Source organism: Diceros bicornis, chromosome 12 (assembly GCF_020826845.1).
Source record: "Diceros bicornis minor isolate mBicDic1 chromosome 12, mDicBic1.mat.cur, whole genome shotgun sequence".
Classification (NCBI taxonomy): Eukaryota; Metazoa; Chordata; class Mammalia; order Perissodactyla; family Rhinocerotidae; genus Diceros; species Diceros bicornis.
The window spans coordinates 54,860,717-54,886,318 of NC_080751.1; the positions used below are offsets into that span (position 1 = coordinate 54,860,717).

A 25,602-nucleotide genomic window follows, 5' to 3' on the forward strand; every position below is an offset into this window, starting at 1 on the left:
TAAGATTTTAACTGCTATATTTGTAAGTCATAATGTTTCTTTTTTAAAAATCAATAGAAAAAGTAAAGTTCACTTGAATAATATAAGAACTCATCTACATTACCATTAAATTATTTTATATATACTATACACACACATATATTTTTTTCTTTAAAAGCAAAGTCTTCCTGAATATATACTGTGTTCAGGGAACTGTGCTAGAATGCAGGGAAATAACAAAGCTGAATTAGACTAATTCTGCCATAAGGAGCTTAAAACTCATAAATATCAGCCCTTCCCTCCTATTTGTACTGCTATCAGTGTGTCACTTCACTTCTAGACTGTTCAAGGAAACAGTCCTTGATAGTGTGCTAATGAGGTAAAGAAACTGCAGTCTCCTTTAACTATGCTCCTTGCCTCCCTGTGCCATCCCCAGTAAAATCTTAAGGCACCACTTTGACTATACCTTTTGCTTCTGTTTTAAAACCTTAAACAACTTTTTAGCATGTACTAAATGAAGTTCAAACCCTTTAATCTGGCATTCCACACTCAACAATCTTGTTTTTCCTTGAACAGAATTTAAACTCATCCACCTCTAAGCCTTTCCTCAAATTTTCATTCCTCCTGGAGGTGACAGTGAAATAAAGCCACATCTGATGGGTAAGATTTCAATAGGTAGAAAGTGTAATGTAGAATATTCCAGATTGAGGGAGACACAAAAGCAAGAAAGAGTAGAAATGTTCAGGCTAATTTTTTAGTATGACTGAGATGTAAGGTTGATGTAAGTAAGTAGAGGGATACAAGGATAATCCAATGCTCATGAGCTTTTAGATCCTACTATTTATCTACCTTTCCATCTCTCTACCTATTTACCTACTTACTCCCTGTGGTGGTTTTAAAATATGTCCACAAATTCTTTGCTACTTCTACCCTCAAGAGGTAGAGGCTAATTCTCTTTCCCTTAAATGTGGGCTGGACTTAAGCCACCTCTAACGAAGTGTGCAACTTCAGACACTAGGTCATAAAAGGCAGTGCAGTTTCCTCCTTACTCACTCTCCCGGATTGCTTGCTCTGGAGGAAGTCAGGTGCCATGTTGTGAGCACACTCAAGCAGCCTACAGAGAGGCCCATGTGATGAGGAATTAAGCCCTTCCGCCAACAGCCATGTGAGTGAGCCATCTTGGAAGTGTATCGTACAGCCCCAGTTAAACCTTCAGATGACCACAGTCACTGCCAACATCCTGACAGCACTCACATGAGAAACTCTGAGTTGCTACCTCCCAGCTAAGTCACTCCCAAATTTCTAACACAGAGAAAGTTTCTTAGCAAAAGACAAGACTAGGCAGAGCAAATGGAGAGAAAATATAATTCCTTAAAACTTTCTACGTTCAATATATTGTTTTTATTTTTATTATTTTACCTTTTTCATTGTAAAATACAAATACAGAAACTTACTCAAAAAATGTCTATAGCTTAGTGAATTACTAAAAGACAAACACCCTTGAAAGAACCACTCATGTCAAGAAATAGAACTTTGCCAGCTACTCCAGAAGCCCCTCCAAACTGGGTGTGTATGTGTATATATAGTTTCCTTTCCTACATCCTACATCCTACATCTAAGAAAGAAAAGAATCAGACCACTTTAGGCTTAGAAAGTAGAGAGGAGATTAAAAAGAGAACCAGATCCAAGGGGTGACACCTGCTATCGCCAGGATCTCACGAGCAGAGTTACTATGGCACTAAGAATTGGCTGCCAGCTGTAGTAACTGCAGGTCAGAAGCAAGTGCAGTACGACAGGATCGTGAATGGGAAGACTCTCAATGTGAATCTATTATTATTATTTTTTTTAATACATGGCATAAAAGAAGTATGGATGGAATTTTTGAATGAGAGATGTGATGGTGTTGGCAGGTTCAGACCTCAAACCTGTAAACAAGACAGGACTCTTGCTTTACAGATTTTAATTTTGGGTAGCTTTATGTTACACTATGCACTAAAGTTAAACTGCCTTGAATTGTTATGTTATTGTCTAATAATGAAACATCTGATAGTGTGCTAATGAATTAAATAAATTAAGTTGAACTTGTAGCTATGTGGCATGAAGTACAAATTTTTTACTGCGATTATAGATTGCCTGGGTGTTCCAGCATAAAACTTCAGCCTCATTCATGTTAATTCTCAGTATATAGGTTTATGACAATTTTCTAAAATGGATCAGCTCTCAACTGAACCGTAGAGTATTGTAATCATTCAAAAGGATGATTCTGAAAAACAGAAAAGAATCGCCTCATGTTGATTTCCAGTTTTTTGCAACATCAGTTATGGCAACTACAAAAAACTGAATCATTCTAAAATTATTATGAGAACTTGCTTAACTTCATTCAGGGCGGAAAACAGATCTTACACAGCCGTAACAGGGCTCATAAGTCTTACTCTTTAATGACGTAATTCAGTTTAGAGGTGCTAATAAAGTTTCCTGGACAGGCTACAATATATTTTGAATGAAACAAGGTTGCATTACTCTACCAGTCTACAAGGCAGCTTGTGTGCAACCACAGGATATGCAGGACTGAAGTAGGTTCCACTCTGCCAAATGACTCGCTGAAGTCACTTTTTAGAAAGGGGTGGAGATGGAATGTGTTGACAGTACTACTATGCGTTCCCACCAAAAAATTCCTGTCAAAAAAAGAAGTATTTTCATAATTCCATTATATCAGAGGCTATAAAAAACTATGTCGGGCATCGAATGTGTAAGAATAAAGTTCCATCCCTTTACGCAGAGAACAGGGCCTGCTCTACAACTAGCTTCCATGACAACCTCTTGCGATGGAAAGAGCATGTGCTTTTGAGACAAACCTGGACTGAAACCTGTGCCCTGCCATACGCAGTTGAGATAACCCCAGGTAAACCATTTAACTTATCTCAGTTTAAGTTTCCCCTTCCAAAAAAAATGGAGATAATAAGGTCCTTCTGTATGAGTCAAGATTTTTCTGATTATAAATGACAGAAACCCAAATCATATTCACTTAAGCAAAAAAGATTATTTATTGGAAAACTACAGGAGAAACTCAAAGACTCCAAAGGACAGCTGGTTATAGAAGTTAAAGTCAAGACAGCTCCCCAAAGCTCAAGGACTGAAACCAAAAACCTCACCACTAACAGTACTCTTTCTCTCTACATCTCTCTCTCATCTTTACTTCTTTTTTCCACGTTGGCTTTCTTCACTCCCACTGTGGAGAGCTGCACTACCATAAACATTAACCAAATGTGGCTACTGAGCTTGTGGAATATGACTAGTCTGAATTGAGAGGTGGTAAAGAGTAAAATATTTCAAAGACTTAGTACAAAACATATACATAAAATATGTCATTAATAATTTTAATTTTGATTACATATTAAAGTAATATTTTGAACACAATGGGTTAAATAAAACATATTATTAAAACTAATTTCACCTGTTTCTTCTTAGTTCTTTTAATGTGGCTACTAGAAATTACACATGTGGCTCACATTTATGGCTTGTATTATATCTCTCCTGGGCAGTGCTAATCTAGAGGCTTTTTCCACATGGTGAGGAACACGGCTGCCTGCAGTCCTGGACTCAATTCGTTTGCTTATAAACATCATAGCAAGGAAGTTTTCCTCTTCCTACTTCAATTTTCAAATGTTCTAGGAAAGACTCTGACTGGGCCAGCTTGGATGATATATCCAGCCCTTGGACTAATCCCTTACAGGCAGTAGAAGAACTGTAACGTACAGCCCTACCAGAATCACAGGGATAGTGTAGGGAAAAGAAAAGGGACATGGAATACCATTACAAGAAGAAGAGGAAGAGAGATGCTAGGTAGATAAAAACAACCTATATCCACTGTGCCACCTTACAGGGTGGCTGTGAGGATTAAATATAAACATATGCAGCACTGTCCTCTCTATAAGTGGCAAGATTCTGACCAAAATCCCTCTCTAAATGCTAGCTGTGACATTAAACCACATATTCTTTGAATAAATAGGTGGTTGTGAGTCATAACATGGAATGGCAGACATAGAAATCCGAAGGGAGAGGCACTTTGGATTTCTACACTTGCGTTTTCATCAAATGTACCTAAACCGATGATACTTTTACTAAACCTAGATGCTGGCAGCTTATGAACAGAATTGATTTTAAAGAGAAATTTGTGAAGATCTCAGATTTACTCTACATTGGTATGAGCTGATATTACCTTTTTTTGGGGTGAGGAAGATTGGCCCTGGGCTAACATCTGTGACAATCTTCCTCTACTTTGTATATGGGACGCCACCACAGCATGGCTTAATGAGCGGTGTGTCAGTCCATGCCCGGGAATCGAACCCCTGTATCCCGGGCCGCCAAAGTGGAGCACGCGAACCTAACCACTACGCAGCTGGGCCAGCCCCTGATAATAGTTTTTTAATCCAATTATCACGACTGATAATGCAGGAGAAGTTTTATTAAGCACGTTACAATCCTGAACATGTTCAAATTTTACTATGAATCCACTAGGAAATACAACAAGCTATAAAGTCTACAGCAGTGTCTCTCAAACATTCTGGTTTCAGGACCCCTTTTTCACAAGTATTAAGAACCCGAAAGAGCTCTTGTTTATGTGTGTTACCTATGTTGATATTTTTGTTAGTGCCATCCAGTTGATTCCAACTCCTAGCGATCCTGTGTACAGTAGAGCGGAACCCTGCCCAGTCTTTTTGCACCATCCTCTCACCTTCCAGCACTATATCAGACAATACTCCACTGCTATTCATAGGGTTTTCATGGCCAATTTTTTCAGAAGTGGGTGGCCAGGTCCTTCTTCTGTTTAGTCTGGAAGCTCTGCAGAAAACTGTCCACCATGGGTGACCCTGCTGGTATTTGAAATACTGGTGGCATAGTTTTCAGCATCACAGCAACACGCAGCTTCCACCGTATGACAACTGACAGATGGGTAGTGTGGTTCCCTAACTGGGAAACGAACCCGAGTCAGAGCAAGGAGAGCACCGAACCCTAACCACTAGACCACGAGGGCTAGCTATGGTGACATTTAGTGTATACAACCTTAAAACGGAGATTAAAAACAAATAAATAAATAATAGCCTTATTGCAGTTTTACCATATGTCTTCCAGGAATTTTGTAGTTTTAGGTTTTACATTTAAGTTGATCCGTTTTGAGTTAAATGTTGTATGGCTGAAAGGTATGAATTGGAGTTCCTTGTTTTTTTTTTTTGGTTCTAGCATTATAAGATCATACTTTCTCTTCTGAACTGTCTTTCCACATTTGTCAAAAATCAGTTGTCTATGTATGTGGGGGCCAATTCCTGGATACTTTATTCTGTTCCTTTAAAGTATACTGATCTATTTCTCTTTTTAAGACCATTACCACACTGTTTTAATTATTGTAGCTTTATAATAAATCTTCTTCTTTTTCAAAATTTCTTTGGCTGTTCTAGGCCCTCGGTATTTCAAAATCAATTTTAGAATCAGATTGTCAACCTCTACAAAAAAGCCGTCAGGGTTTTGACCTGCTAGGATTTAGTCAGATCTATATATCCATTTGGGAAGAACTAATATCTTACAATGTTGAGTCTTCTGACATATGAACATGGTATATCTATTAGTCTAGGTCTTCTTTAGTTTTCCTTAGCAATGTTTTGTAGTTTTTAGTATACAGGTTTTTCATATTTTTTCTAAATCTATCCTTAAATATTTCATATTTTTGATGCTATTGTAAATGACATTTTTAAAATTTCAATTTTGGATTATTTGTTAATATATAGAAATACAATTGATTTTATATACTGATCTTGTATCCTGCAACATTACAAAATTCACTTAGTTATAGAAGCTTTTTTGTAGATTCTTAGGCTTTTCTACATAAATAATCATATCATCTATGAATAAAGACAGTTTTGTTTCTTCCTTTCTACTCTGAGTGCCTTTTATTCTTTATGGCACTGGCTAAAACCTCCAGTATTGAATAGAATTGATAAGAGAAACATCTTTGCCTTGCTATTAACCTTAGGGTAAAAGTGTTTTGGTCTTTCACCATTAAGTATGATATGAGCTATAGGATTTTGATAGATGCACTTTATCAAGTTGAGGAAGTCCCTTTCTTTTCCTAGTTTGCTGAGAGTTTTTATTGGGAATGCGTATTAGGTTTTGTCAAATGTTTTTTCTGTGTCTTTTAAGATGATAATATGGTCTTTTAGTTTGTTAATATGTTTGTTAATATGGCAAAGCACATAACTGATTTTTTAATATTCAGCCTACCTTGCATCACTGGAATAAACTCCACTTGGTCATGATGTATCATCCCTTTTATATATTACTGTATTGAATTTGTTAAAATTGCACTTTGAATTTTACATCTATATTCATGAGAGAGATTCATTTGTAGTTTTCCTTCCTTACAATATCTTTGTCTGATTTTTGTTATCAGGTAATGCTGTCCTCATAGAATCACTCAGGAAGCATTCCTCCTCTTCAATTTTCCAAAAGAATGTGTGTAGAATTTGTGTATTATTTCTCCCTTAAATGATTGGCAAAACTTACCAGTGAAGTAATCTGTGCCTGAAGTTTTCTTTATGGGGAGGTATTTAACTATCTAACTATGATAGACATAAGACTATTCAAGTTATCTATTTCTTCTTAAACGTGCTTTGGTAAAAACTGAGAAATTTTTAAAATAAAAGAACACACATGCAAACATGCCATTGGTCATCAGAATGATGATGACATGCTAACATACCACACAGACTCTGGAAAACTCCACTATTCATTCATGAAGTAACTAAATTCTTAAATCTTACAGTTGTACCCCCTTATCTGTGGGGGATATGTTCCAAGACCCCTAATGGATGCCTGAAACCACAGATAGTACCAAACCCTATACATATTATGTTTTTTCCTATACATACATACCATGATAAAGTTTAATTTATAAATTAGGCTCAGTAAGATATTAACAACAATCACTAATAATAAAATATAACAATTAAAACAATATACTGTAATAAAAGTTACATGAATGTGGTCTCTCTCTCTCTCTCAAAATATCTCATTGTACTCTACCCACCCTTCTTTGTATTGTGATGCTGTGGGATGATACAATGCCTATGTGATGAGATGAACTGAGGTAAATGATGTAGGTGTTGTGACATAGCATCCTGGGCAGGACGGAGCAGGAGGGCATGAGATTTCATCACGCTACTCAGAATGGCGCACAATTTAAAACCTATTAACTGTTTATTTGTGGAATTTTCCATTTAATATTTTTGGACTGTGGTTGACCATGGATAACTGAAATCATGGAAAGCAAAACTGCAGATAAGGAGGGACTACTGTATTTTGAAAATAGTTTTTACTTTGCGGAACCTCTGAAATGGTCTTGGGGATACCAGGAGTCCCAAGAGCACACTTTGTGAAGTGCTGGTCTATGGAATAGAGACAAGAATACCATCACCATCAATAATCCAAGATTTTATGCTAAACAGTACTTTCATGAAGTATCCACATATTGAATAGACATTTAGGGCTTTATAGACTACTTTCTAGAGTTAGCACAAAGCGTGAAAAACCTAAGTCATTGTCTTCATCCTGCTTCAAGAGAGCCAAGACTTTTTATAAGCAACCCTGGAACAAAGAATGACACCAACCTTTTTTCTGGGTGTCACTCCTTCCAACTACATGGTCATAACGTAAACAAAGCTGCAGTAAATAGATTCAAGAAAGAAAATGGATCTTCAGAAAAATGGTAGAAAGAGAGTGGATATCATTGTGACATTATTTTGTCATGAAACTAGATCAAAATATAAATGTGCTGTTAAAATTTGTTTTAAAATATTTTATGAAAGAAAAGAACTCTTTTCCAATTCTATATTAAATGCCATTCTAATCGAGGGCTGCACGTTCCTTCTCCTACTCCAAATCCTGGGGGTACATTTATAAAGAAAAAAAGGGGAGGGGAACACTGGGTAACAGTAAATACAAAACCCAGCTCAACAAAAACAACAAAACTGAAAAACCCCGCAGATACTTAAAAGACTGTCGTGTCTCAGGATAGGGCAAGCAATGGCAGCCGGGGACCACAGAAGGCACAGTGTGGGCCAGAACAGCGCTTCTCCAACTATCTACAGTGAAGGAGCAGTTATTGTTTATTTTATTTTGTTTTGTTTTCCCTAATCCTTCACAGATTGACGGCTTCATAAAATACATTAAAAATGAGTTATTAGAAAAAGAAAACAATTTTTAAACATCAAAATGCAAACCCAATATTTTTATCATTACAGTCAACAGACATATGATTATTCTGTCAAACTGCTTTAAATGTTTCTAAAGACTCTCAATTCTGTTCTTATCTCATCATGAATTGAAACAGATACACTTTGGGTACTGACTAGAAGGTTCTGACTGCACCCTTACCTCTCCCTCATTTTCCCAGGGAGATCACTGAACTAGCTGAGCAAGCACCTCAGCTACGTGTGTGAAAACTTCAGCAAGTATGAAACATGGGTCACCTGGAGCCTTAATATTCAGTTTTACATCCTTGAATCCTGACCATCGGTCTCATTTCCCGCCTCCTCCTCCTCGATCATTTTATATATTGTTTCCTGGCAGATTTCTCTTTCTAAAAACAATTCCAATCATAGTACTACTCAAAACAATCATTAAACTCTTTAGTTGAATATTTAAGGCTCTACTTATATCATTTTATCTTTAAAATGCCTTTCCTTTCTTATCTCCCACTACTCTGTGCACATGTTCTATGATTTAGCCAAACCTGACTGTTCTACTGTTCTCCAAACGTGCTATTTTGCCACCTGAAATCACGTTCATTCATTCTCTCTGGCTTCTCTCTATCAATATTAACAGTCTTTCAGGGCCTGTCCCGAATGTGACCTCCTTCATAAAGATTTTTCCAACCAGATATAATCTCTCACCAACCCACTAAAGAGCTTTGTAGTTCCTCTTTAATTATTATGATTTGCACTACTGTTGTTATGTAGTCATCTCATGCCTCAACCAGATTTTACTCTTGAGTTGTAGGCCTGCTGATTGATGAAAATGGTTTAATGACAACAGATGACAGACATAAATTGACACTACCCCTGTTAGGTGCCAGGTGGTGCCTTTATGATGCAGGTAGAGAAAAAGTCACCATAGAGAAAGCAACTACAGATAAAAAATGGTCAATTGCAATGATCACATCCCGTAATTCCTGTTACTGTCACTGTGCTACTTGGTTCCAATCCATACTTTCCTTTTTGGATCATAGCTGGCAATACCTCCTCCATAAACTGGCTGAAAAAATAGGGCAAATTCAAAAAGACAAATGAAGGGATTAGTCTATACTTTGCCTTAAAAAACCACCTGCATAACATAGAGTTAGTAAGAGAAGGAGGTTTGGTTTTTAACAAGCTCAATAAGCACTAATTAATGGTGAAGTTCAGAGTTCTAATGAACACTGACCTGATCAATCCTATCTGAAGTTTTGTGCTTATTTCTGGGCACCACCATTTAAGAAGATGCTCGCAATCTAGAAAACTTCCTGAAGAGAAGCATGAGGATCAAGATTTAAAAACTTATGACATATATTGAAAGTGTAAAGGACTAAGGATGCTTAGCCTATAAAAGAAGAAAATCTCTGGTTGTTCTAAAGTGTTTTTGTTATAATGTGATATACGCATTCCTTTAAAAAAGAAAAAAACCTGTATTCTAGTAAATTACACATTAAGAATAAGAGGCTTATGAGAAAAATATGGTAAGGCCACACCTTACCTTACAGTTGCCTGTACAACTCTGTAACCAGAGCATTAACAAAAAACAAAGTAATTCCGGTAAAAATACTAACATACTTAAAATGACATGCTATATTCCTACTAATTATTATAGTAAATATAGAATTTTTAAGAAAGGTAAAAGTAACTTAATGAAAGGGGCTACAAGGAAAGATTCAAACCGCTGAGTTATGGAAAGAGCAGAGGGACATCATCATCTGAAGCTACAGCAGAGACACAGGTGTTAGACAAAATGTAATGATGCCAGAGAGGGATAGCTCCAGTTCATCATCTTGTGTTTGTTTCTTTTCCACAAAGATAGGAATAAATACTTAATAAATGTAGAAATAATGTCCATGTAATAAATACTTAAATACAGAGTGAATGGCAAGACTGAGCCAAGCGGAAGGACATGGAATGAATGGACACTGTGTGCAATTATAACATACTTCCATGGCTCGCTATGTTCACCTGTATCAGTGTACTGTGCATTCAGCTGCTGTTATTTAGCGGTCAAAATATTAATGTTCTGGTAAAAATCAACTATAAACCATGGCAACTTCTGCATTATACTGACATGCTTCCACTATGTGCCAATCATATATGAACTAATTCACATTACCAAAGCATGCCCTGTAGCAGAACAGACTGGGCTTGAAGGACCACCACTACATATGGAGTCAGGGTAGCAAAGGAGGTCAACTGATAACCATTTGAGATACAGCTACATTCTAAAATTATAATTTGGAAGACAAAAACACAAGTAAACCATAAAAAATAAAAGCAAAATCAAACAATAAAGGAAAATCAAAAGGAGAAAGTTCACAGAAGCTACCTGTTACTGTTCTTCAATTTTAGGAGGAAACTATACTATTGTCAGAATTACCATAAATTATATCTGGAAATTTGGGGCAAGTGAAAATTTGAGTTTTCAATTCTAGATGGGGGAAATCAGAAAAGAGGAAAACAGAAGTAGTAAATATAACTCTGTCTTAATTTCAATGAAATACTTTCTTCCTAGTCCATAATAAATTCAATACTTTGAAATACAAATTAAATGACTAAATAAGATCAAAACCATTTCTAGTCTGCATCTACTCCAAGCTCAGAGGTATATTAAATACCATTATATCCATTATCTCATTAATATTCCCAACAATCAGGTGTTGTGGTACCTGACCACATTTTAACGGTTAGAGAAACTGAGACTTAGAAGAGAATTTAGCAAATTATACATTACTAACAGATTATTTAAAAATAAGAAAGAAGGTGGAATAAAGGAAGGAAGAAAATAAGGAAAGAAAGGAAGAAAAGAGGGAGGGAGATTTCAACCAAGTTGAAGGTGCTGGTAAAATATAAACTAAGAAAGCACAGTATTAAAAAACACTCACACTCATTGAACCAAATCCCTTTACTTATCTTTCTATGATGCCCCAGGTGCCTCTGTGAAGAAATATTCCCCCCCATGATCGAGAAAAGGGATGGGCAAACAACTGCCCACAGGCCAAATCCAGCCCAATGCCTGTTTATGAAAATAAAGTTTTATTGGAACCCAGCCACACTTGTTCATTTACATATTGTCTGTACTGCTTTCATGCTATGACAGCACAGTTGAGTAGTTGTGACAGAGACCATATGGCCCACAAGTCTAAAATTTCACTATCTTGCCCTTTAGAGAAGACGTTTGGGGCCCTGCTCTAGAGTGTATTTTTCTCTAAGTTCTGATTCTCTCTCTAGAGAAGGGAGGTGAGACGACAGAACTGAAAGCAGTCGTGGGGCCCCTACTTAATGAATGAAGACAGGGAAGTTCCCTACAGAAGAAGTTTTCAGGCCATCTCACTACTTTCTTCGTGATTAAGTCTTGAATAGAAATTTTGGCTCAAATTTAGCAGCGACAAATCAGACTTATTACAGGAATAAACAGCAACCTTCTTTATGGCACTTTCTTCCAGGTACACATTCCTACTTTTACAAAAATATGCCCACTCCTATTTGATTACCCAGAAACTATTTCCTTTAAGATAAGATGAAGGTTCTCTGTGAATTCTTTATGGTCTCTCAAGCAACAGGCAACTGTTTTGCTTTAAAACCAGATTTCACAAGAGTGAGTTAACAGTCTTTATTTCTAAAAGCTGCTTATTAAGTGTGACTTTATTGGATCCAAAAAATTCCCTAAACTATAAGGTCTCAAATTCTGAGACATCATTTAATCTGTGGTTTAGAGAAAAATCTTTGTGAGGTCAGCCTTTGAATACATAGTCATTTATTTGGATCAGAGGGCTTTCTAATGTTTGCTATTTTATGCTTACTGAGAAACAACTATAATCAATACATATCACCCTAACAAGCTTGCTAGATTTTAAATAAAGAGAATATTTGGGGGAAATTATCAGTTTCCTTCCTAGTAAATATGTAAAACTAAATGGACCTTCAAACAACTCCAATAATAAAGGACAATGCAAGAATTTAGCCAAAAAGAAAAAATTCTAGGGAGATTAATTAGCCTAATTCTCTTCTTCTGGGTGCAAAGAATGCAAAATCCTCCCATGCTCCTAAGGGAAGGTGAGAAGAATGAGAAATTTCAAAATTGAAGATTTACTAAAATTCTATCTTTGATGACAAGTCACAAAATGTGACTGTCATACACACACTTTTTTGACATTCATGCCATTACCTATTTTCCCTAACTATATGAAAGAATGATAGCACCATTTGAAATGGGTCTTCCCCACCAACATTTCCTTTAAACTTTTCAAAGAGAGAAATATCAGTAAGAATATCATATTCAAGGATATCATGAATTAAAACTATTCCTTAAAAAGCCTTCTCTATGATTATTTTGGCCAGTATGTGATCATTTCAGGTGTTTTGTTTTTTTGTTTTTTAGCTGAGGAAGATTCGCCCTGAGCTAACATCTGTTGCCAATCTTCCTCTTGTTTAGCCTGAGGAAGATTAGCCCTGAGCTAACATCTGTGCCAGTCTTCCTCTATTTTGTATGTGGGTTGCTGCCACAGCATGGCTGACAAGTGGTGTAGGTCTGCACCCAGTATCTGAGCCCACAAACCTGGGCCATTGAAGTGGAGCGTGCCAAACTTAACCACTATGCCACAGAGCCAGCCCTCAGTTGTTTCTTCTTAACAATTTCACTTGATCGTTTCAATTTTTCAAGTTTCCATCCCATTTCTACAACTCATTCTGTGAAATATCCACTGAGTATATTTCCTATTCATTCATATCCTCATTAACACCAATAATCTGGTCTCTATCCTGACCACTATACTGGTCTCTAGTTCTCTCTAGTCTCAGTATCCCTAGGACCCTAGCCAAATCAAGTGTCTTTTCTTGGGTCTATCCTTGTTCATTCAATGGCATTTGATCATTCCCTTCTTCATTAACATTTTAAAACCTTTGGTTTATACAACTCTGGGCTCCTGTCGACCTTCTACCTGCTCCCTAAATCAAATATGCCCAGGAAGTCCCACCACTAATGACTAGATCATCAACAACTTAGCTGTCCCTCTTCTCTTTCCAGTCTTTAAAAGTTATGCCCCTTTAGAGGTCTAGTTTATGCCTAATCTTGGTCACATAGGTTTCTCTAATCATTCTAATCCACAACAATCTTTACATTTTTAAAGGCCTACTGTACATGCAGCATACAAATTAGTGCTGAACTATTTTTTAATTAACGTTTGTTAACAATATTTAATCGACTATACTATAAGGTATTTGGGGAGAATGATTATCCTTGAATTTCTTTTTTTGCTTGTCTAATCCTCTACAGATTCCAGTGTGACTTTAAGTCAAAATCAATACTTCGGGGTTCTGCACGGTACTACACTCAAGAACCAAGCCACGCCCGTTCTGGGCACTCTGTTGCAGTTGTTATAAGCAGCTGAGAATACTGGGCAGGGGGTACAGGCGCTACCCCAGTTCAAGGTTCTCCTTTTGTCATCCACTGGGTCATACTAAGATCCCCCTTAATACCACTCTATAGTGTAAATCAAGGAAAGAGAAGAGCCTGGATCCCATCTTTTCCTCCTCAGCCTCTAACTTCTCTAGAGGCATTTCCATTTCCAAGCCTGCCTGACCTCCTCACTTTAGTTAAAACAAGATGATTTCCTCTATTAATACAATCAAACTTTCCTACCGCGGGAGGGAGTTTCAGCATCACCACCGATCAGTGTAGTTTCATACTTCCAGTCATCTTAACGTAGAATTAAAAATCACGAAAGGTCACCTTCGGCTCCCCACGTCTTGTTCTTTCACCTCTCTTTTCCATTTTCACCAGTTACCACCTCTCCTTCCTGACCACTTTCTCTCTTCTTTGTGCTGTCCCTGTTATCCCTGTGCACTGCATCTCCCACTTTCCCGATTCAGTCACATCCAACATATTCCTCCTTTGTTCTACCCATTTCAGGGTTTCAGAGAGCACATCTACATCTCACCTCTGAAAACCACTCCAGACAGATTTATATTGGAACACAGACTACTGCAGCTCTCAATTTAAGGTTTGTTCTCAAACTCATTTATTCTCTCTACTTCAAGACAGATCTAAGGAGGCTTAGCTTCCCATTTTGACTACTAAAGTTAAAATAATCTAGCAATACAGAGTATTTCTTGCTACAGTGTGGTATGTTGGAAAGACCACCGGCTTTGGAGCCAGGGAGATCTGTATACAAATTCCAGTTCCACAAACTGCTACCTGGGCCACTTATATAGTTGAGCCTCCAGAGTCCTTATCTACTTAAAAAAAATGATGGGGAAAAAATTACCTTGCAGAGTTGTTGAGAATACTAAATAAGATAATGTATATAAAGCACCTAGCCCAGTTCCTCCAGACAGCATTTATTCAACACAAGTTAGTTCTCTTCCCTCACTCTCACCCTTCAAAGCTTGTCACTGCCAGTACCCATTGATGAATGAGGCTGAGGCACTGAAGAGGGCTACAGTCATGCCATCATTGTGCCAATAAATCCATTTACATCTGAGTTTAGTAAGCCAAAGTAGAAATCCATAGCTTTTACTTACAGCACTAGTTCTTAATCCTGGCTGAACATTAGAATTACCTGGGGAACTTTTAAAATATAAGGATACTTGGGCCTTACCTCCAAGAATTCCAATTTGATGGACCTGAGGTAGGGCCAGGGATCAGTGCAGCCCAGGTTGAGAACCAGTGACTTAAAGGTAACTGAGATCATTCAGAGTTAAATGAAACCCCTGGGGCCCTTGGAACTTTTTGCCCACTTTTACAAGTTTCCCTAAATAAGACTATGCAGAATAGATGCAATCTCCCCAAATTTACCTTCCATAGGCTCCTAAAACAATCCCAGGGAACCAAGCCACTTCAGATGGATCTCTATCACTTAATATAACAGCAATCAGGGTATAAAAATATCCAATAAATTTCCAACAGAATTCTGGTGTATCATACATCATAACAAAAACACAAGAACATATATCTTAGGAGATAATTTTAAAATATACTTTCTATGCCCTAGAAAACCTAAAAATCTAGGCCTAAATTGCTCTCTCTATTAAATTATACATTTGTTATTGTTCAGTTACTGGCTCCAGTCACAAATTCAGCAGCCTTATAAACAAAATGGGTGATGGTTAATTTTATGTGTCAACTGGACAGGGCTAAGGGATGCCCAGATAGCTGGTAAAACATTATTTCTGGCTGTGTCTGTGAGGGTGTTTCAGGAAGAGATTTGAATCAACAGATTGAATAAAGAAGATCCACCCTCACCAATGGGGGTGGGCATCATCCACTCCTCAAGGGCCCAAATACAACAAAAAGGCTGAGAAAGGGTACATTCTCTCTCCCTCTCTCTCTTTGAGCTGAGACGTCCATCTTCTCCTGTCCTTGAACATCAGAACTCCTGGTTCTCCAGCCTTCAGACTTCATGACTTACACCACTGCTCCTCACCTCCCCTGGTTCTCAGGCCTTTGGACTTGGACTGAATTATACCACCAGCTTTCCTGGTTCTCTGGCTTGCAGAAGGCACATTGTGGGACTTCTCGCCCTCCATAACCATATGAACCAAATCTTATAATAAATTTCTCTTATATATATATCCTACTGGTTCTGTTTCTCTGGAGAACTCTGACTAATATGGAATGGTTCCCTAGTTCAGAATCAGTGTCTCCACAACTGAAGGTGAAATGTGGTGTCAATCCATTTACTGCTGTCATATTCCAGCAATCAATGACCACCCTGTGCTACGGGGAGTTGTACCTTATCTACCCGAGATGCTCTTCAGAACACCTTTCTGCAGCCCACCTGGCTATAAGACTGCCATGGCCAACAGACAGAGGTATTCTGTTTGGCCTGCAGTGTTTTTAAAAAGTATTTATCCATTGCCATCACTTAAAAAGCAGATATTTTTCCATATTAAAAAAAAAAAAAAAAAAAACCTGAGATTCTGGGCTCCTTTTAATAACATCTGTATATCTGGCAACGCGAGGCCCATACTCTCACATGGAAACAACTCTGTAGCTGAGTAACACCTGCTGCCTTAGACGAAGCACACACTTGCTAGTTCACTACAGTTCTCATCCTTTCCTACTGTATTATATGAAGCCAGATTCACTCCTTTTCGGTACCTGCCTGGCCCTGTGAGTATCTGCATTTGCTAACCTAGGTTTGATGAGAAAGCAGACTGACTAAGCAGGTGAACCTGCTAGCCAATGTCAGGCTGAGGAGGCAGCACCTACACAGGATAACCTCAGCACACAAGGACCCTTGGATGCTCTCCTCCATGTTAATGACCTTCTTAGACCACATACGATTCCAATCTGGATATCTCCCTAAGTCTCTCTGTCTGTCCTAGGCCCCTGAACCTGTCTTGATAACCTGACCTTAATTCCTGCTTTCTGCCTATGTTTGACACACTGACCTCTGTTCCACTATCCTGGTGCTGAGTGTGCCTTGACTGATCAGTACAGCTACAGTGGCTTCCAAACAAAGATGAGAAGAACGAGAACCTCATATCCTGACATAGATGGCCTATTTTAGTTTTCTCACTCTCAATTCATTTCCATATAGCATCATGATTCAGATACCACAGTGGGACTAAATTACAGCAAGCAATCCATCAGGATGAATGAGCTCATTATGTGATGTTACAAGATCCCAATAAGATTAATGTAGAACCTAGAAGTCCAAGTACTTCAGTCATAGTAAATTGGTTACCATCTTGCTTCTGGGCTGGGCTAAGACTCAACGGTACCTAGTTTAGAGACACTCCACCAACTATTTAGACTATTGCTGTGGACTGAATGCTCAGTGCCTCCCCAAAATTCATATGTGGAGGCTTAATCCCCAATGTGATGGTATTTGGAGGAGGGGCCTTTGCAAGGTAATCAGGTCATGTGAGTAGAGCACTCATGAACAGGATTAGTGGCCTTATAAGAAGAGACGCCAGAGAGAGATCTCTCTCTTGGCCATGTGAGGATACAGTGAAAAGATGGCTGTCTACAAGCCAAGAAGCAGGCCCTCACCAGACAACGGATCTGCTGGGGGTTTGATTTTGGAATTCCCAGCCTCCAGAAATATGAGAAATAAATATCTGTTGTTTAAGCCACCCAGTCTAGGGTGTTTTTGTTACAGCAGCCTGAACTGACTAAGACAACTATATAAACTATTATGGTCTTACCAAACAAAGTTATATTGATTTTTTTTGAAAGGTTATTTTTGTCACATCCACTATCAGCAGGGAATAATTACTATTTAGCCTTCTAGTTCAGTGAGATCTAGCAATTTTCCCAGATATTTCTGTATGATGCTGCTAAAGGGGGTCCTAACTACAGGATTTTAACTTCACTATATTCTGAATAAAACTGGCTCATTATTTTAAAAGGCTAATTCAAACACATATCATGCTTACAAGTAAGCTTGTCTCCTCCCCAAAACACTGTATGCTTAGTTTCTGAGTATTTCTTGTTCATATGATAAAAATTTTAGTAGACAATGAGAACTCTTCCTTAGTTATCTCACTATAGAGTATGGTTTTCCAAAAAAAACCCAATGCTTTCTAGCATCATAATAATTGAGTTCAATAATTCTCAGAACAAGAATAAAGACAGGAATATACATAAGTTAATTTTCACCACATCCTAAAAAAAATTAAGAGCAGCATCTTCTAATGACTAGCTCTTCCTTAAGAGAAAATATACAAGTATAAAACAATCTTTCTTTGGTTTAGTAACTGCAGTGATACTTACACTTTCATCATTTCACCAAACCCCCCTTATGCTGGGGACCACGGTTTCTCTCCATTAACATACCAGTGGAGAAGTTCAGGGGTGCACACCTGGGCCCAAGTGAGACAGACATGGGAAACTTGTTCTATGCCTGCCTGTAGACTACCCAATGTGGGACCTGCTTCCTGCTACACAGACTATGGAAGCAAAGGATTCATACCACATGTCCCGTTTATACTAGTTTGTGCTGGATTTCTAACACCCACAAATAAAGAATCCTAACTAATACAGAAGTATTTTTTTACTGACTGGGTTTTTATGTAAATGATTTATCTAACCCTGTGACTTACCTCAACCAAGAATAAAATTCAGACGCTGAAGTCAAGACTTATATTCAGAATAAAGTCACTCTATCCCATGTAAGAACCATATATGCTTAGAGTACAATATTAAGCAAGATCATATCACTGAATATTTAATGGAGTTTTCATTCTACCGTCAAAGAATTCTATTAGTGGATAAAATAGGTACACTTGGAAATATAAACTTATGAGTGGACAATGGCTTCATCAGATTGTAATGAAATTTCACTGCAGCAAATCAGTAGGGTATATAGTCAAATTCCATGCTTCCTCAATATTTACAAGTTCTACTTTACCTTTCATTTCTTTGGGATGGTGAGGTAAAACTAAATTGATGCTGGTAAAGACTATCCTAACCTTAGAAATTTGAGGAGTTTGAGACTTAGACCATCAGATACAAGCCTGGTAATTAGATTAGAAGCATCCAAATGTAAATGATATATAAAGCAGCTCCTAATGCGAACTTTGTTTTAAGAATATAGCCAAATGTTCCGAGGTTATGATTCAAGAACTTTAGGAACTTAGACCTTAAAACCCTCCCTAGGCATTCTGGATTACTTCTGGTATGCAGGTTTTTTGCTTTTGGGGTTTTTTGTTTGTTTGCTTGTTTTGCTGTTGTTTTGTGTTATATAAGAGTTTCTCTTTTTTTGTTGTTTTATTCTCTTCTTTGTCCTTGTTGTTGCAGTCACATGAACTAAAGATCCACAAAGACATTAGTGCTGCAATGTAGGCATTTCATCTATAGGAGAAAATTCATTTCAAAGTACCTTGGGGAGGGGAGGGTGGAAAGCTTTCCAATTTTGCCAAATAGGTATCTTTCTCCTATCTGACTGGCAAGGAAAGTAAGGGCATAATAATATAAAGTTAGAACTCTTAGAATAGAAAATATGAAAATTTGATTTAAGAGAAAAAAATTAGATAGATCGTGATGCAAGAAGCATTTTTTTCCTTTGACCCTCAAGAACATGAGCAGAGACAACGTCAAGTTCAAATAAACAGGACAGCCAATCAAACTGATAAGGCCCAACAAATCAAAACAAAGATATTATAATTGTAAATTATGGATTTAAGCGATTTTATGAATAATGTATTTTCATATACTATTGAATTTGGCTTTAAATGAGCTGAAATAGTTTTGACTGGAATATATGGAGGTCAATGAGTCTGTGATCTAAGAGTTTCCAAGGAGACTGCTTGATATTCTAACAGAGCACAGTAATTGCTAAAACCTATGCTTGGTAATCACAGATCTAATATGTATATTTTTCACAAAAAGAGTATAGAGAAACTAATATAAATTGTCGACTTCCATTCTCACTTGGACTTCACAACCCTTGGATTCAACATGGAAAACTAGTCAATTAGAAAGTAAAAATGAGGGCCGGGCCCGTGGCTTAGTGGTTAAGTGCACGCGCTCTGCTACTGGCGGCCTAGGGTTCGCATCCCAGGTGCCCACCGACACACCGCTTTTCCAGCCATGCTGAGGCCGCATCCCACATACAGCAACTAGAAGGATGTGCAACTATGACATACAACTATCTACTGGGTCTTTGGGGGAAAAAAGGAGGAGGATTGGCAATAGATGTTAGCACAGAGCCGGCCTTCCTCAACAAAAAGAGAGGAGAATTAGCATGGATGTTAGCTCAGGGCTGATCTTCCTCACAAAAAAAAAAAAAGAAAAAGAAAAAGAAACAAAATGAAAGTTTAATGAAACACAAAAATCCCATGTCTTACTTAGGGGAAAATGAAATAATTTTTCCCCCTTGGGTAAAACATTTAAAAAACAGAAAAGCATTCCCTAATCTTTTCTATAGTCTATGGTTTATATTCCACCAGACCATACTTCCAATCATTATCAAGATTAATATCTAATATTATTTATTGACTACTACAATATGCAGAAAACTTGTACAAGGATTCTGTCTTCTCTCTAGACTGCTATAAATACCATTAATTCTTTAAACAACATCAAATTAAGAAGGCAGAAATTTTTCTTACACTAGAGTAAAGCTATATAACTACTGGTTGAAATATGGGGCTAAGAGCAGCCAGTTAAATCTTAAATCACAATGAAAATCCTCATTTATGATGAACCTAGGCCTTTGTCTTAAGGCTTCCTGTTCAGAACTTGCTCCGTGGTCCACTTAGTTTCTTTCACACTAACCATAGCCTAGTCACTTGTATACCACCTCTTCTTTGCAAAGCATTTGCAAATTAGCTGCTCCCCAAGCCACATCTTGCCTGCAGCTCATTTTAAAGGATGTCATATACACTGGCCTAACTCAATTCTGGGTCTCTCCAGGACAGCACAACTTTGAAGGTGCCTGAGATCAACTGCTGGCATAAATAAAGAAAATGACGGGCCGACCCAGTGGCATAATGGTTAAGTTCGCATATTCTACTTCGGCAACCCGAGGTTTGGTGGTTCAGATCCTGGGCGCGGACTGACACACCACTCATCAGGCCATGCTCAGGCGGTGTCCCATATAGAAGAGCTACAACTCTACAACTATGATACACAACTATGCACTGGGGCTTTGGGGAGAAAAAGGGAAAAAGAGGAAGATTGGCAACAGATGTTAGCGCACAGCCAATCTTCCTCAAAAAAGAAAAAAAAAGAAAAGAAAATGAAATGCCCTTTAGCACAGTATAGTTAACATGCAATCCTACTTATAAAGACAGAATGTATATTAGACAATTTCTATGAGAGTTTTCCATCCCAATAAAATTATTAACTAAACGTGACTTTTTTTCCCCAAAGTTTAATTTACTTAAACTAATTTTATCTTATAAGGAAAATTCATTTTGAAATTACTTTTTGGGCTACTATTTTAGCTTTTAGGTAACAAAGTAACTCAATGGACTTCATGCAATAAATATTTTTAACAGAATTTATCATATGAACAAAAGGCTGGCAAACTAGTCATACAAATATTAAAAGCTAAATAATTACTTAAAAAGCTCATTTATATTCTCATACTGATAATCATATATTTTTACCTTGAGAAGGTATGTGGGAATATTGCTGAAATCCACTGGCAACTTCAAAAGGAAACGAGCTGAAAATTCACCAGTCTGTAGAAAGAAAGGTATAATAATAAGATTAAAATCAAAAATCGATTGTGAAGTGACAATTACAGCCAAGGCCACAAGTTCAACTTGTTCAAAATGCAGGCATCTTCAATCTTGGTCTCCTAACACGAAGCAAGAAAAGACGGTTGGAAAGTAAGGAAGGATCAAAAAGAAGCAGTAAATTATTAGTTACTAAAAAGCACAATTAGAATTTTAAAAATCTTCATTTTAAATGTGCAATAAAATTATGTAGTAGTATAACCTTTTTATTTCTTTAAAGTATAAAAAGAATACATGAATGTATGATTTTTTTGAATCTAAACAATAGAGACAGACTTGCCCCTTCAATTCATTTGTTTTTACTAAAGCATTCAGACCACTTTGCTAATATTTATAACCCACAGGCTAATGACATATATCACCATCCTTCATAGCATGTCTGGAAGTACACATAAAGGTCAAACTTCTACTCACATAGAGCAGTATATCAGTGGGTACCCCAAATAAGATTTTAACCTGCTGACAATCTGTTAACATCATTATCATCAACTAATATTTTTCAGTAAGTCTATGAACTAGTCTCTACAGGAAAAATGTACAGAGGCTTGGTGATTTAAAACATTTAACTAAGCTACAAATAATAGTTTCCATTTTTTCAAAAGAGAAAACTCATGTAAAATTAAAAAGTTTCCCTCCACATTTTTATGATAAGAAAGGCTAAGGAATCACATTTAAGAAAAAAAACCTTTAGGGGCCGGTCCTGTGGCGCAAGTGGTTAAGCGCACGCGCTCCACTGCAGCGGTCCGGGGTTTGCCAGTTGGGATCCCAGGCGTGCACCAATGCACTGCTTGGCAAGCCATGCTGTGGCAGCGTCTCATGTAAAGTGGAGGAAGATGGGCATGGATGTTAGCCCAGGGCCAATCTTCCTCAGCAAAAAGAGGAGGATTGGCAACAGATGTTAGCTCAGGGCTAATCTTCCTCACACACACACACACACACAAAAAACCTTTGTCGGGCCAGTCCTGATGGTCTAGTGGTTAAAGTTCCCCGCTCTCCACCTCAGTGGCCCAGGTTTGTTTCCCGGTCGTGGAACCACACCACCTGTCTGTCAGTTGCCATGCTGTTGTGGTGGCTGACGTAGAAGAACTAGAAGGACTTACAACTATGATATACAACCATGCACTGAGGTTTTGGGGAGAAAAAAAATAAAGAGGAAGCAACAGATGTTAGCTCAGGGCGAATCCTTCCCTGCAAAAAAAAAATGTGTCATAGTCTAGAGGAGGGGTTTTCCAACTGGGCTATGCAGACACCTAGAGGTTCCAAGGAACCTGCGCAAAGGCAACAAAGACGAGTGCTGAGCTAGTGGGGTCCCCGGTCTTCCAACCTCTCTTATTGGAAGCCTGCAGCTCAGCTTAGGATTTTGACATATTGGGTTTCACTTCATGTCCGAATACAGAACTCTGGGGACGACCCAGAACTACTCTAAAGAGTGGATCTCTATCCTTTTCATATTGTGACCACCAAAGAGCTCCCAATATCTCCACTGCTTTCCCCTCTTTAAAAAACGGGCACTTCAAATTCCCTAAAACACATCTTTAAGCATAGCAAGCATTTACAAATATTTTTTATGGATGGGTGGATGAACACACATAAGCACATATGCACACCTCTTACAGGAGATTCCACAACAGTCACTACTCCTTCCTACAAACACCCTAGCAACTGGCTTGAAGATCCTGGCCCTAATTTTAAAACTCTGACCTAAAACTTTGAAAATGCAAACAGAAATATAAACCTTGAGCTCAAAAGATAAAAATGATAAGTACCATCTGCATAGTTGTTTGCTGTTTGTTTTACTGCTTACAACATCTTTTAATTTACATTGACCCCTGGCTCAGGACAGAGCACTTCTTCATCACAAGCCTAACCCTGTGACAGAAAAGGCAGAAATGAGATAACTGAATGGACAGAATCAAAGTTGAGGCAAGCCAGATGGAGTCACAGAAGCCACCGTGCCACCAGGAAGGCCACGGTGAGAAACAGAACTAATCTTTAGGGCTGAACAGCTGTACTCAGTATGGAACGCCAATACGTGCAGGCTGCTCAAAACTCAACATTTGAGAGAATAGTTTAAGAGCCACCTAAGAATCTACAAAAAGCTCATCAAGGTGGGTGGGAAGAGGTTTGTGAAAGATCACAATAAAATTCTTACCTTCCATTATAGTCCAAGATTACTAGAAAGGTATAGTTTTGGTGTTATGTTAAGCTCCTCAAGGACTCTAGAACTAATATACCCTGTTAAGTGTGATTCTTTGGACCTAAGTACAAGGGGTCATACTTTGAAAGGGGTAAGTGTAGGGACAACATGTAACAGTATAGAGTTATATGGGTGCTTATAAGAGAGGCATCTAACCCAGTGGGAGCTTGGGATTATGGGAAGAAGAACAGAAAAGTCTTCCTTTAGTGCTGTGTACAGTGCTATGGAGGAGGGAACACCTATCACGGAATACATGTTCCCAACAACTGTCCCCATTCTCTTTCTCCTACATAATTAATTTTTTCCTCTTTACTCACTCACTCCCATCAGCATGCCAACATCATTTAAAAAGTCTTTTTTGACTTCATATCCCTCTTCAGGCCCCATCTCATGTCTCTGTTATACTTTACAAAAAAAAAAAAAAAAATCTCCTGTAAAGAATTAGTCTGTATTTGAGGTCTACATTTCGTCTTTTATTATTTTCTCTTGAACCCTCTCCGTCAGCCTTTCCTCCCCATCACTCTACCACAACAGCTTATCAAGGTCACCAGTGACCAACGCACTGCCAAATCCAATGGTCAAGTCTCAGTCCTCATCTTATCACTTGTTCTATCAGTAGCGTCTTGACATAGCTGATCACTTATTTCCTGGAACATTCTTCACTTGGTTTCCAGGATCCCACTCTCTCTTGGTTCTTCTCTACTTCATTGGCCGTCCCTCTGGGCTCCACAACCTCTGAACAAAAGAGTCTACCCAGGCTTAACCCCAAGACTTCTTTCCTTTATCCACACTCCCCAGGTGATCTCATCCAGGCTTGTGACTTTAAATACCATTTATATGCTGATGATTCCCCAGTGTTTTATCTCCATCCCAGACCTTTTCCTAACTCGTTTCATTTATCCAACTACTACGACTAAAACCAAAATTCTGATTTTGTGCTCCTTTGATATTTATTCCTCATCTAAGTAAATGGAAATTCCATTCTTTCAGTCTCTCAGTCCAAAAACCTCAGAATCATCCTTGACTCCTATCTTTTTCTCTCATTCCACAAGGCAGCAAATCCTGCTGACTGTACCTTCAAATATATCCTCAGTCCAACCACTTCTCACCACCTCCACAACCACCTCATCTGAGCCATTATTATCTCTAGCCTGGATAACTGCAATCACCCCTAACTGCTTCAGCCCTTCTTCACCTGCAGTTTATTCCCATCACTGCAGGGACAGCAATCCCTTCACCACATTAGTCAGGTTATGATCCTCCTTTGCTCAAAACTCTCAAACGGTAGGGATTTAGCTCCTTTATAGAGAAATCTGACAAGGTAACAACTGAGCAGAGATGTGAAAGAGGTGAGAAAGCAAACCAGGTGGAATTTGGAGGAAAAACATCCCAGGAAAAGAGAACAGCAAGTGTAAAAAGGGTTGATACAGGAGAATGCCTGGATGTTCAAGAAGGAGCAAGCATGTCAGTGTTACTGGAGCAAACTAATTAGTCCTAACCTAAGCACTAACACTGATCAAAGGTCACCCAAACTCTCTTCTCCATAGTGTGAGCAATTTCTAAACCCCTGTAGGATGTGCAATAATCATTCATAAAATTAGTGAACACTAAAATGGCTACTACATCTATGTGGAACATTTGTTAAATTATTCCTGGGAATGTTGGGACAGGTCTTTAAAGAGTACCACAGGATTAGAAGAGGTTGGGGAAGGGAGCTGGTTAGACAGACGATCAAAAATCAAACTCTATTCATTTCTTCTTCAGTTTCAATTTATAGCAGCAAACCACCTACCAATCAATAAATAGCCACTTCTATTTACTAGTATAAAATGTCAATCTGTAGGTTGAAATGGCAATCGCAAAACTTGTACTTTGTTAGACTCAATGGCTCCTACATATTTTTTTGAAAACAACAACAAAAGGAGTGAAACGTGGGATTTAAAA

At 38.0% G+C, this 25,602-nt stretch overlaps 1 protein-coding gene across 2 annotated transcripts in view; it reads right to left on the bottom strand.

Moving 5' to 3' along the window:
- The window catches only part of BABAM2 (BRISC and BRCA1 A complex member 2), a 454,600-nt gene that overhangs the window by 250,042 nt on the left and 178,956 nt on the right, over positions 1–25,602 (bottom strand). For both annotated transcript variants that reach the window (XM_058551529.1, XM_058551530.1), the window contains exon 6: positions 21,330–21,404. In XM_058551529.1, coding sequence (XP_058407512.1) covers positions 21,330–21,404 — 75 coding nt within the window. The remainder of the gene's footprint in view (positions 1–21,329; positions 21,405–25,602) is intronic.